Here is a 13,002-nt window from a genome sequence, read left to right on the forward strand (position 1 = left end):
CGAGCGCGACGAAAGCTACGCTGGCTACTTACTCGAACTAAATGCGAAAATAAGCGAATCCCAGAGAGCCGCGCGTCGTAACCTGAATGCTGCGAAGGTTAGATCAAAGCGATACTATGATAAAAGGGTTAAGGCATGCAACTTTGAAGCGGGAGACCAGGTGTACATGCTTAAAGAACCTGTGAGAAATAAACTAAGTCCACAATACACCGGTCCCTACAAAATAGCGGACGTGCTAAGTAATAATAATGTTAAATTAGAGATAAGGCCAGGTAAATTGCGTACTATCCATATGGACAAACTGAAGAAGGCGGGGAATCGGAGCCCCACCACACGCCGTGCCCCACCACAACCAGAGCCGGGGGCGAGCGAGCAACCAAGCGGCAGTCGACACACGTCACCCCTTGAAGAAACATGGAGCCACAACGAATCTTAACGCTTTTACTGTTCCCGACGCTCAGCTTTGGCTTGACGGGCTATGACTGCGGAGGCAGCGGACTCAATATCACAACCTTGTCGCTGCTGGACGTCGGCGCCTGTAATGTCGAGGATATGGAGCCAGCGAGCACGGAGACGTACGTACAACTCATGCAGAGTTCCGATTTCGAGAGCTTGCCAATAATTCAATGCCGAATTGAAATCGACCGGACCATATACTACTGCGGCATGCACTCACACATATCAATTGTATCCGACGGTCGAAAGGTGTACATCAAAGAGATCGGCTGGCAAACCTGCCAGAAAATCCACGAGACTGGAACTCTCGCGCTGGGAACCGCCTTCGTGGATAGATTGATTGTAAACGCCACGAATCATAGGAGCGTCACTATGGCTGGACAAACGCACGCTGACGGCCGTTGTTCCGGAACGCAGTACACGGACGGATTCGGAGCATGGGAGAGCGTGGTAGTACAAGCATCCTTAAAGGTGGTATTGAGGACGTTTGAAGCACCATTCAAACGGTCAGCGAACTCATTAAATCTGCCATCTGGAACGCGCTGCCCCGTGCAACTGGGGAGCTGCGCCGATTTCGACGGTACGGAAACCTTCTGGAAAACACCGTCCGACGACAGCTGCCACTTCAACCAGTACGATATACTTTACGAGGGTATGGCCATAAAACTGTCGCCGAAGCCCAAACAAACTGCCCCAGTGGTATATACAGTGACCACCGGAGATACAACGTTCGCCTTGACAAAAACGACGGAATTCAACCTATGTGGCTATCGACTTTTCCAGACCGAGCACCCAAAGCTTGTTATATTGGAAACACAGCGAGGACGCACGTTCAAATCTAAGTCACAGATCTCAGTTAACAACTTAGATATATTCTCCTATGTGAATTCGAAATTCGTTTACGTGGAGAAACACGTGAAAACGCAACTTACCAGGCTTTACCACGATATTATGGAGCAGAAATGTGCATTAGAGCGTCAGATCCTCCAGAATGCGCTCTCATTGGCAACTATAGCCCCAGACGAAATGGCCTTCCGGATAATGAAAGCCCCTGGATACACGGCGGTCACAGCCGGAGAAGTCATCCATATTGTCCAATGCGTCCCAGTAGAATGCAAGCTGCGACATACCGAAGAGTGTTACAACGAGTTGCCAGTTACCTACCGCAATTCGTCACACTTTTTATTGCCACGCACCAGAATTCTGACCAGGACAGGAACACACAAAGACTGCAACGAGTTGCTTCCTGGCATGTACAAACTACACGGCAGTTGGTACCGAGTAGGCCTGAAGCCGATCGAGTCGCTTCCTCCGCCGACGATCCAGCCGCTTTCTACCCCCACGTGGAAATACGTCAGTCCGGACGCACTCGCCACCAGTGGAATCTACTCCGCGGACGATCTGAACCGACTGCGAGACCACATAATGTTCCCAGTCGAAAAGCCGTCTATGCTGAATACAATAGCGCGAGGGGCCTTAGGACAGGACGTCCCGAGCGGGAGTATTTCCTTGATGAATCTTCTCGACGAAAAGTCTTTAGATCGGATCGCTGAAAGCACAGGGAAGCGATTATGGCAAGGATTTGTTACGTTTGGCTCGGCCAGCGCAGGAGTCTTGGCGTTATTCGTGATAGCCAGACTGATCAAGTTGGTGATCGATACAATCATCCACGGATACGCGTTGCACAGAATATACGGATGGAGCCTTCATATATTGGGAGCAGTATGGTCGTCGGTCACTAACCTTTTGCTGCATATGGGTAACCCAGCAACAAAAACCGACTCGCCTAGCAGGGAACGCCTCATGCCAATAGCTCAGAGCTCGACAGAAGACACACCGACGGCGCCCGAAATCGCCCCTAGTGCCGAAAAGGAAAAGTTTAGTGAGCATGTGCGGTCATACAGTGAACTCCAAAAATACTTACGCGAGGACGTAGTATAGAGACAAATAAGTGCGATAACTAATTACAAGCGTTAGAATATAAGACGAATAAACATAAGTAAAATAATTGTAGCTCAAACCTTCTGCAACTCAACCTCTAGTAGAGCAGGGGAAATGCACGGCACCTGGCCCTGCATTTCTTCTTAGGGGGGGAGGTGTAACGTCAGGAGAGCCAACGTAAAAATTTCTTTTCCTTCCCCTTTTCCCACCTGCGCAGAAGCGCCACTATTCAAGCCAAAGTTGGCAACAACCGGCTCTCCTGCCGTTGACATATCGCGCGTTGCGCCTTACCGCCAGTGAATATACACTGTAATAAATATAAGTAATAAAATTAAATAATAATAATAAATAAATCACGCTAACAATGAACCTAAATAATTGTAAAATTATTAATACTACAATAAGGCTCGCGTTGCTGTTGCGCATCATCTCCAGTCAGCCGCGCGCTGATTGGCCGACCAACGACCATTATAGATATGTGCGTCTGGTCTAGCTTTATAGGCTATGACCGTCGCGAGCGCCACGTGCTTTGGCGTACCCACGCCATCCGCCATCTTGCGCCACGTGCTTTGGCGTACCCACGTCATCCGCCATCTTGCGCCGCGTGCTTTGGCGTGCCCACGCCATCCGCCATCTTGCGCCACGTGCGTTGGCGTACCCACGCTACCGCCACGTTGCGCAACAGCGCCGCCGCAGGCACGCGTTACAACGCGCGGCCATGCTCGTCCACTCTTGTACGCGCCGTCGAGTAGTACACATCGTGCGAGTGTCAATCCAAATCCAATCCCAATTCCAATTCTAATTTTAAGTCAATTCTATTTCGTCTCAATCTAGTTAAGTTAATTAAGTGATCATTTGTATTCTAAATTTTGTATTGCTCTAAATTTAACCAAGTGTTACGCGAGTGTAATTCGATTCATGAATATTTGAATATAGTAAGTACAGTGTATTCACCACGTGTCATTCATTGCATCATCCTTCCTATCGCCGCGAGAAATCGGAAGTGTTCGCGAGGCTAAAGAGGCAACGGGCATTAACAACTCAAACCTTATTTTACCGAATAATTAGCAGTTAAAGCGAGAATTCCAATCGTTTCCGGGGGCAAGGTGTTGTGCGTTATCCGCACTTACCACGAAGGAAACATTGGACTTCGAGCACGCGGTAATTCTAATCTTTTAATTAAATACAATATACGCCTGGAGCCTCTGCCGAATGCCTAAAGCACGGAGGAATCGCGCGGGTCGTAACAACGCACTTCGGCGGCTTGAATACGACCTCCACGTGGCCGCGATTTACGATCATAACGCGATCATCGGCGAGGAAGTGAGTTACGACGGCGAGTACGAACTTCTCGTGCACGACCGCCTCTGGAGCGCCTTACCGGCCCCGTCCACCCCCGTAGCAGCTTACCAGGGAAGCAGTTTCGGACCACGCATCTCCCTCGAGGAGTATCTGCGCAGAGCGGACACCGAAAGGTAGGTGAAAATCATACATCAAGTTTTATTCCCGGTTGCTTTCGCGTTCCCATCTTGCATACGTTTCAGTAAAATATAGAGTATAAAGGAATTAGACGTGAATGAATATAAGAGTACTCGCGTTCAAGATTCTTTCGGGTTGTGTCACTCGTTTTGTTCGCGTCGACCGACCGTCGCATAGTTGCATCGCCCGACCGGAAGGGTTTTACGACCGACCCTTTTTTGCCGCCCTTGCCACTTTCTCCTAAGGCATGTAGGGTTTTGAGCCGGTTTATCGCTACGCACGGAAATATTCCAGTTTCGTAATATCATTTTAATATTGAATATTCGCCGCGTAATATTAATTCCCGTTATTTGACGTAATGTGCCCGCCTTGCTTTCTCGAGCCACGAGATTCGCGCACTCACCCGGCCGCCGTATACAGATACCGTAGGAGCACGGTGCGTTGCCTTACCACGTTCGGATATCGACGCGTGGACGACGCTATCGCCGAGTTACTCCCTAATAGTGCCGAATATCTTTGCTTTCGATGTAAGGAGAAAATACCAGAGGGAACTCTTACGTATCGTCTTGAATTGGCCCACGCGTTCCAGTTCGGGTATACTTCCGCCCGGGATCATTGCGATTGCTGCCGCGCTAGTCTTGTAATAGTCCGCGATATTGAGCTCTGCCCTGACTGCACCGAAGTTTTTACTGTGTCTCTAGAAGTGCTCAGGGAATTAGGCAACGCTATAGAGAACATCTGCGGGCGATACTACCTCGACGAGACCAATCCCGCTCCCGACGGCATCCTATCGCGCCGGCTAACCAACTTCTCTGTTGCACTGATCCGCTTACAGTCTAATAATCGCCCAACGTCTGGTTAAACGCAACGTTAGCCGTGTAATTCACTGAAATTTCCTGAGAACTTAATAATTCGCCGCTGACATTATCGGAGAGGTTCCCGCGGATTTGAGCAGTATAATCAGGGTTTCGTACTCCTTAATTCCTTAATTCCTTAATTCTTCCGAACCGCTGTTGGCGATTTGCCGCTCGATCGCTGGCAGCGTCGCCGAGAGGCGAGCGTATTCCCGCCTTGGTCCAGTGCCACGTGGCGATTTGCTTTGGCAATCTCGCCACCGCCTGCGACGTAACATATTTCTGGTGACAGCGGTGGGATACGTTAATCGGAGGAATCGAAAAATTTCGACACATCCTACCGACCCGCGTCATATTCGCGCTGTAGCTGTTTCTTATGCTTCGTACACCGGTAAAGGGCGAGAAAGAAACGGACATGACCACGCGCGCTCAAAAGGGAAAGCTCGCGAGCGACGACGCAGAGATGATCTCCGTAGACAGGCCGGGTGCCCCTAAAACTAAGTATACCGACAGCGAATTCGATGTCATGCAAGCCAACATGGCCAAGCGCGCCGCACAATTACAAGCCGACGCCGACGCATTACAACGGGAAAGAGAAGAAATTCGGGCGGAGAGCGCAGCGCTTCGAAGAGACCGCGCTGAAGCGGAACAGAGTCGAACCGCCGTGCGCGAGATGAATAATATGCTTGCTGCAATGCGCGCTGAATTGAATAACATTCGCCACGAAATCGAGACACGACGCGACCTACCACCGCGAAGCCCTAGCCTTCCCGCTGGGCAACGGTTCACGGAAACGCCCGCCCCTTTTGGCGAGCTGAATGAGTCGGGCACGGAACTCCCTCCCGCGCCGAAGATAACTTATCGCGAGGCGACCGAGTTCGTTCCAATTTTTGATGGTTATAACATCCCTTTGTCGAAATTCCTCGGAGCGTGCAGGCAAGCGCGCGACATCCTGCCGCCTCATTTCGAGAGACCCCTCACGCGTTTACTGGTAGCGAAATTGCGCGGCCACGCTCACTCAGCCGTCGCCGACGAACCGTGCGACACAGTGACACAACTGTCAGATTTATTAAATAGTGCCTTCGGCTCGATAAAAAGTGTTGCGCAATACCGCGGGGAATTGACCGCTGTGCACCTCAAATCGGGAGAGCATATGCTAGATTACATCGACCGCGTCAAGGAACTCCGAGCCTCCATAAGGGACGGAGAACGTCGGGCCCACGGTACGATAGATTCCGCGACGAACCGGGAGATAGACGAACTCACCGCTTCATGTTTCTGTGAGGGTCTGCCCACCCCACTACGTTTACAACTCAAACCGGAACATTTTTACCAGCCGTTCGAGGCATTTGCCGCCGCGAAGATTATAGCCAAGCGTGATGAGATAGAACGGCAGCGTTACGGAATGCCGCCCCATCAAGGGCTGAGCCCAAACAAACAAACCCTCAGCGCAAACCGTCGTTTCCCCGAAACAGGTGCGGGGCCTAGCCTGCGCTACAAGCAGCCCGCACCGCCGGAACGACGACGCTCGCCGCCGCGACTCGACGCATACAGAGATCGCGATCGGAACTATGCACCGCGCTACCCCTCCGAGTGGGTTGAGCGCCGCGACGAAGTAAGACGAACTGCGCCGCTTTACGAGAAACGCGAATCGCCTAGATCGGGGGGAGGCGACAGAGGGCCGCGCGATTACGGATCGCAGCTTAACGATAAATGGTGCAGATATTGCAAAAATCGCGGCCATGAAATCGAGGAATGTCGGAAACGACAATATAATAACAGTCGCCTCAACGAACCGGGAAACGGTCGGGATCCGCCCCGTGGGTCGGACGCAGCGCGCGCGGATCCTCCAAGGAGTACGCGTCCGGTGAACGTCGTGGAGACGACCGAAGAAGCGTCAGGATCGCAATCTTAAATCCGCAAGAGTATTCACACGCCCCCACTATAACATTGTCCGCGCGTGGCTTAATCAAGGAAACTAATTTCATGGTCGACACAGGAGCGGCACCGAATCTAATAAAAGAGCGCTGCTTACATCCCGAGACTCCGGTATTCAAGCGCGATACAATATACCTGACTGGAATCACCGAAGGCAGGCTGGAAACTCTCGGGTCGGCTCGTATAGAATTTATGGGCCACAAGATAACCCTACACGTGGTACCTGACCATTTCCCCATCGTCCAGGAAGGAATCCTAGGATCAGAATTCCTGCGCGATAACGCCAAAATCGATTTCGGGCGAAAACAGATAGAGTGGCAAGGAATACGCCTGCCTTTTGCCCGACGGGAAACTATCGTAATACCAGGTCGCTGCCGCGCCACGTTTTGTATGAACGTCGCGAACCCAGAAATAGCAGTCGGTTATATCCCGCGACTTAGAGTCTGCGATGGGGTATACCTCGGCGAAGCGGTCGTGACTAATCGCAACGGAAGGGCATATTCGCAAATAATCAACTCGACCGAATCCGATAAAGAAATCGCCATTCCTACTATCCAACTCAAGGAGATCGAATCAATCTCACGGGACCTCCCTAGGGAAGAGTCCTCTCTTAATTGCGGGGTTATAGGAAGTAGAATCCAGGAAGTAGAATCGAATTCAGAAAGAATCTCAGCGATTCGAACGCTCCTTCGTTTAGAGCACCTCAGTCAGGTGGAGACAGAGCATGTCGGTAGGCTCATCGAAAAAAACCCAGATCTTTTCCAGCTCCCTTCCGATCACCTCGGGTACACAGACGCTACTGCTCACGCGATTACGACGACGGATAACCAACCCGTCAATACAAAGCAGTATCGATTCCCGCCTATACACAAAGAGGAAATTACTAAGCAAGTAAACGAGCTACTAAAAAACGACGTAATCTGTCCCTCCAATTCCCCGTACAATTCCCCTCTGTGGATTGTTCCTAAGAAACCGGATTCGAAAGGTAATAAACGATGGCGCATGGTCATAGATTACAGAGCGCTCAACGAGAAAACAATAGGCGACGCGTACCCCCTCCCCAACATAACCGAAATCCTAGATCAACTGGGAAGCGCGAAATATTTTAGCATTTTCGATCTAGCGTCGGGTTTCCATCAAATACCGATGCATAAGTCGGACGCGCCGAAAACGGCTTTCTCCACGCCTCTCGGGCACTATGAATTTAAACGCATGCCGTTCGGGTTAAAAAACGCCCCGGCGACCTTTCAGCGACTTATGGATCAGGTGTTGAGCGGCCTCCAAGGAACCGAGGTATTCGTGTACCTCGACGATATTGTGGTATATGCTAGCTCACTGCGAGAGCATGAAATAAAATTTAATAAGCTGGCCGAAAGATTGAGAGGCGCGAAGCTCCGCCTCCAGCCTGACAAATGCGAATTTCTGCGGAAAGAGGTCACATATCTGGGCCACGTAATCGGAGAAGACGGGGTGAAGCCTGACCCGAAAAAAATTCACGCCGTTGAAAATTTTCCGCGCCCCCATGCCGCGAAAAACATTAAACAATTTCTCGGACTCGCGGGTTACTATCGGAGATTCATACCGAACTTCTCGAAAACAGCTAAACCTCTGACGGACTTATTAAAAAAGGAGGTACCGTTCGGATGGGGCGATCCACAGGAAAACGCGTTCGCGCAGCTTAAACACGCCCTATGCACGGAACCCCTTCTCCAATATCCCGACTTTTCTCAACAATTCGTCGTAACTACAGACGCCTCCAAGTTCGCGATCGGCGGAATCCTCAGTCAGGGACCGCTTGGCAAGGATCTCCCTATCGCATACGCGTCCCGATTACTAAACCCGCCGGAACAGAACTACTCCACGATCGAAAAGGAATTGCTCGCTATAGTTTATTGCGTAAATTACTTTAGACCATATTTATACGGAAGAAGATTCCAGCTCGTCACCGACCACAAACCCTTGACATGGTTGCATTCGGTTAAGGACCCCACGTCACGATTAGTCAGATGGCGATTAAAATTAGCCGAATACGAATACGAAGTTATGTATCGAGCCGGCAAAACCAATGTAAACGCAGACGCGCTGTCACGAAACCCCGCTTTTCCCGTCCTTCCCCTCGAGAGCACATCGAATATCGCGAGACGGAACGATAGCGAGCCCGAGGAAGATTCGTCAACCGACGACGATACCGAAATCCGCCCCCACGTCGTCACTTCCGACGAGGACCTCGACAGTGACACCAGCGAAGAATCTCTATTTAACGCGAATAACGCTCCGTTTCAATTCCATCACGCGAAAGTGAAGGAAATCGTAGATAACTTTACGAGTAGAAGCGACAACCTGGTGGTATTCGTGAGCGTCCAAGGTGAACCTTGCGATTTAGGGGCTCGGATGCTCAGCCAACAGGGACTACTGCCTAAATTGCGGGACGTCATGCTGAACAGGGCAAACGTCACGCAAAGCGGCAAACGGCGAATTATTGCATTGCCGATTGAAGTAAATGTCTCCGCGATAACCACGCTAGAAAGTATTAGAGAGGCCGTGGTGTCACTACTCGACGTCACGAACGAACTCGACATACGGTCCATATCTGTCTGCAAGGGGGATGCGAGTGGAGTACCGTGGAGGAAAATAGAAAAGGTTATTCGCGACGCATTTTGGAACCAAGATATAGAAATATCGATATGCGGTAATAAAATCACTGTTCCACCCCCCGAAGATAGAATCCGCTTGATCGAGGAATATCACGCGTCCGCAATAGGAGGCCATAAAGGCATAAACAAAACATGCGCGCGCCTCAAATCGCGGTACAATTGGCCTAGACTGAAGGAAGAAGTAACGCGGTTCATAAATAATTGCGAAGGCTGCCAGTTAAAAAAATTGGTTAGAGTAAAGACCCGACAGCCCATGATTCCAACGGATACACCCGACAAAGCGTTTGATAAGATATCTATGGATATCATGGGGCCGCTCCCCACCACTCGCAAGGACCACTCGTACATATTTACTATACAAGATCTCTTGACGAAGTATTCACTAGCTATCCCCCTCAAGGGGATCTCGGCTATCGACGTGGCCGACGCTTTCGTAAACGAATTCATTTGCGTGCATGGTGCCCCGCGAGCGGTACTAACGGACCAAGGGTCTCATTTTCTAAATTCTTTAATGCGCAACATAGCTCGCAAATTCAGAATTAAACAGTGTAAGACCACTGCGTACCACCCTCAGTCCAATGGCTCCGTGGAGCGCTCGCACCATGTACTTTGGGAGTACTTGAAACAATTTGTCAATGACCACCACGATTGGGACGAATATCTAAAATTAGCTAGTTTTTCTTACAACACGAGCGTACATGAGGGAACGAAGTTCACCCCTCACGAATTGGTCTACGGGAGCGTCGCGCGTACTCCCGAAAGCGATCCCTTCCCCGAGGACGAGCGCGACGAAAGCTACGCTGGCTACTTACTCGAACTAAATGCGAAAATAAGCGAATCCCAGAGAGCCGCGCGTCGTAACCTGAATGCTGCGAAGGTTAGATCAAAGCGATACTATGATAAAAGGGTTAAGGCATGCAACTTTGAAGCGGGAGACCAGGTGTACATGCTTAAAGAACCTGTGAGAAATAAACTAAGTCCACAATACACCGGTCCCTACAAAATAGCGGACGTGCTAAGTAATAATAATGTTAAATTAGAGATAAGGCCAGGTAAATTGCGTACTATCCATATGGACAAACTGAAGAAGGCGGGGAATCGGAGCCCCACCACACGCCGTGCCCCACCACAACCAGAGCCGGGGGCGAGCGAGCAACCAAGCGGCAGTCGACACACGTCACCCCTTGAAGAAACATGGAGCCACAACGAATCTTAACGCTTTTACTGTTCCCGACGCTCAGCTTTGGCTTGACGGGCTATGACTGCGGAGGCAGCGGACTCAATATCACAACCTTGTCGCTGCTGGACGTCGGCGCCTGTAATGTCGAGGATATGGAGCCAGCGAGCACGGAGACGTACGTACAACTCATGCAGAGTTCCGATTTCGAGAGCTTGCCAATAATTCAATGCCGAATTGAAATCGACCGGACCATATACTACTGCGGCATGCACTCACACATATCAATTGTATCCGACGGTCGAAAGGTGTACATCAAAGAGATCGGCTGGCAAACCTGCCAGAAAATCCACGAGACTGGAACTCTCGCGCTGGGAACCGCCTTCGTGGATAGATTGATTGTAAACGCCACGAATCATAGGAGCGTCACTATGGCTGGACAAACGCACGCTGACGGCCGTTGTTCCGGAACGCAGTACACGGACGGATTCGGAGCATGGGAGAGCGTGGTAGTACAAGCATCCTTAAAGGTGGTATTGAGGACGTTTGAAGCACCATTCAAACGGTCAGCGAACTCATTAAATCTGCCATCTGGAACGCGCTGCCCCGTGCAACTGGGGAGCTGCGCCGATTTCGACGGTACGGAAACCTTCTGGAAAACACCGTCCGACGACAGCTGCCACTTCAACCAGTACGATATACTTTACGAGGGTATGGCCATAAAACTGTCGCCGAAGCCCAAACAAACTGCCCCAGTGGTATATACAGTGACCACCGGAGATACAACGTTCGCCTTGACAAAAACGACGGAATTCAACCTATGTGGCTATCGACTTTTCCAGACCGAGCACCCAAAGCTTGTTATATTGGAAACACAGCGAGGACGCACGTTCAAATCTAAGTCACAGATCTCAGTTAACAACTTAGATATATTCTCCTATGTGAATTCGAAATTCGTTTACGTGGAGAAACACGTGAAAACGCAACTTACCAGGCTTTACCACGATATTATGGAGCAGAAATGTGCATTAGAGCGTCAGATCCTCCAGAATGCGCTCTCATTGGCAACTATAGCCCCAGACGAAATGGCCTTCCGGATAATGAAAGCCCCTGGATACACGGCGGTCACAGCCGGAGAAGTCATCCATATTGTCCAATGCGTCCCAGTAGAATGCAAGCTGCGACATACCGAAGAGTGTTACAACGAGTTGCCAGTTACCTACCGCAATTCGTCACACTTTTTATTGCCACGCACCAGAATTCTGACCAGGACAGGAACACACAAAGACTGCAACGAGTTGCTTCCTGGCATGTACAAACTACACGGCAGTTGGTACCGAGTAGGCCTGAAGCCGATCGAGTCGCTTCCTCCGCCGACGATCCAGCCGCTTTCTACCCCCACGTGGAAATACGTCAGTCCGGACGCACTCGCCACCAGTGGAATCTACTCCGCGGACGATCTGAACCGACTGCGAGACCACATAATGTTCCCAGTCGAAAAGCCGTCTATGCTGAATACAATAGCGCGAGGGGCCTTAGGACAGGACGTCCCGAGCGGGAGTATTTCCTTGATGAATCTTCTCGACGAAAAGTCTTTAGATCGGATCGCTGAAAGCACAGGGAAGCGATTATGGCAAGGATTTGTTACGTTTGGCTCGGCCAGCGCAGGAGTCTTGGCGTTATTCGTGATAGCCAGACTGATCAAGTTGGTGATCGATACAATCATCCACGGATACGCGTTGCACAGAATATACGGATGGAGCCTTCATATATTGGGAGCAGTATGGTCGTCGGTCACTAACCTTTTGCTGCATATGGGTAACCCAGCAACAAAAACCGACTCGCCTAGCAGGGAACGCCTCATGCCAATAGCTCAGAGCTCGACAGAAGACACACCGACGGCGCCCGAAATCGCCCCTAGTGCCGAAAAGGAAAAGTTTAGTGAGCATGTGCGGTCATACAGTGAACTCCAAAAATACTTACGCGAGGACGTAGTATAGAGACAAATAAGTGCGATAACTAATTACAAGCGTTAGAATATAAGACGAATAAACATAAGTAAAATAATTGTAGCTCAAACCTTCTGCAACTCAACCTCTAGTAGAGCAGGGGAAATGCACGGCACCTGGCCCTGCATTTCTTCTTAGGGGGGGAGGTGTAACGTCAGGAGAGCCAACGTAAAAATTTCTTTTCCTTCCCCTTTTCCCACCTGCGCAGAAGCGCCACTATTCAAGCCAAAGTTGGCAACAACCGGCTCTCCTGCCGTTGACATATCGCGCGTTGCGCCTTACCGCCAGTGAATATACACTGTAATAAATATAAGTAATAAAATTAAATAATAATAATAAATAAATCACGCTAACAATGAACCTAAATAATTATAAAATTATTAATACTACAATAAGGCTCGCGTTGCTGTTGCGCATCATCTCCAGTCAGCCGCGCGCTGATTGGCCGACCAACGACCATTATAGATATGTGCGTCTGGTCTAGCTTTATAGGC

At 50.2% G+C, this 13,002-nt stretch overlaps 2 protein-coding genes across 2 annotated transcripts; both read left to right on the forward strand.

Annotated features, from left to right (window-relative positions):
* Positions 1-271: 271 nt before the first annotated feature.
* On the forward strand, positions 272-2,948 carry LOC148936456 (uncharacterized). The gene has a single exon (XM_089077989.1). It carries the CDS (start codon positions 415-417, stop codon positions 2,395-2,397), a length of 1,983 nt encoding a protein of 660 aa, XP_088934115.1. The 5' UTR covers positions 272-414; the 3' UTR covers positions 2,398-2,948.
* Positions 2,949-10,373: 7,425 nt separating this feature from the next.
* Positions 10,374-12,804, forward strand: LOC148936457 (uncharacterized). The gene has a single exon (XM_089077990.1). It carries the CDS (start codon positions 10,517-10,519, stop codon positions 12,497-12,499), a length of 1,983 nt encoding a protein of 660 aa, XP_088934116.1. The 5' UTR covers positions 10,374-10,516; the 3' UTR covers positions 12,500-12,804.
* Positions 12,805-13,002: the final 198 nt, after the last annotated feature.

This window comes from Pogonomyrmex barbatus, unplaced genomic scaffold (genome assembly GCF_055798465.1).
Source record: "Pogonomyrmex barbatus isolate J1 unplaced genomic scaffold, ASM5579846v1 scaffold21, whole genome shotgun sequence".
NCBI classification, from domain to species: domain Eukaryota; kingdom Metazoa; phylum Arthropoda; class Insecta; order Hymenoptera; family Formicidae; genus Pogonomyrmex; species Pogonomyrmex barbatus.

Excerpts from the sequence above, each read along its gene's own strand:
- LOC148936456 (XM_089077989.1), top strand. The coding sequence starts at position 415 with ATGGAGCCACAACGAATCTTAACGCTTTTACTGTTCCCGACGCTCAGC.
- LOC148936457 (XM_089077990.1), top strand. The coding sequence starts at position 10,517 with ATGGAGCCACAACGAATCTTAACGCTTTTACTGTTCCCGACGCTCAGC.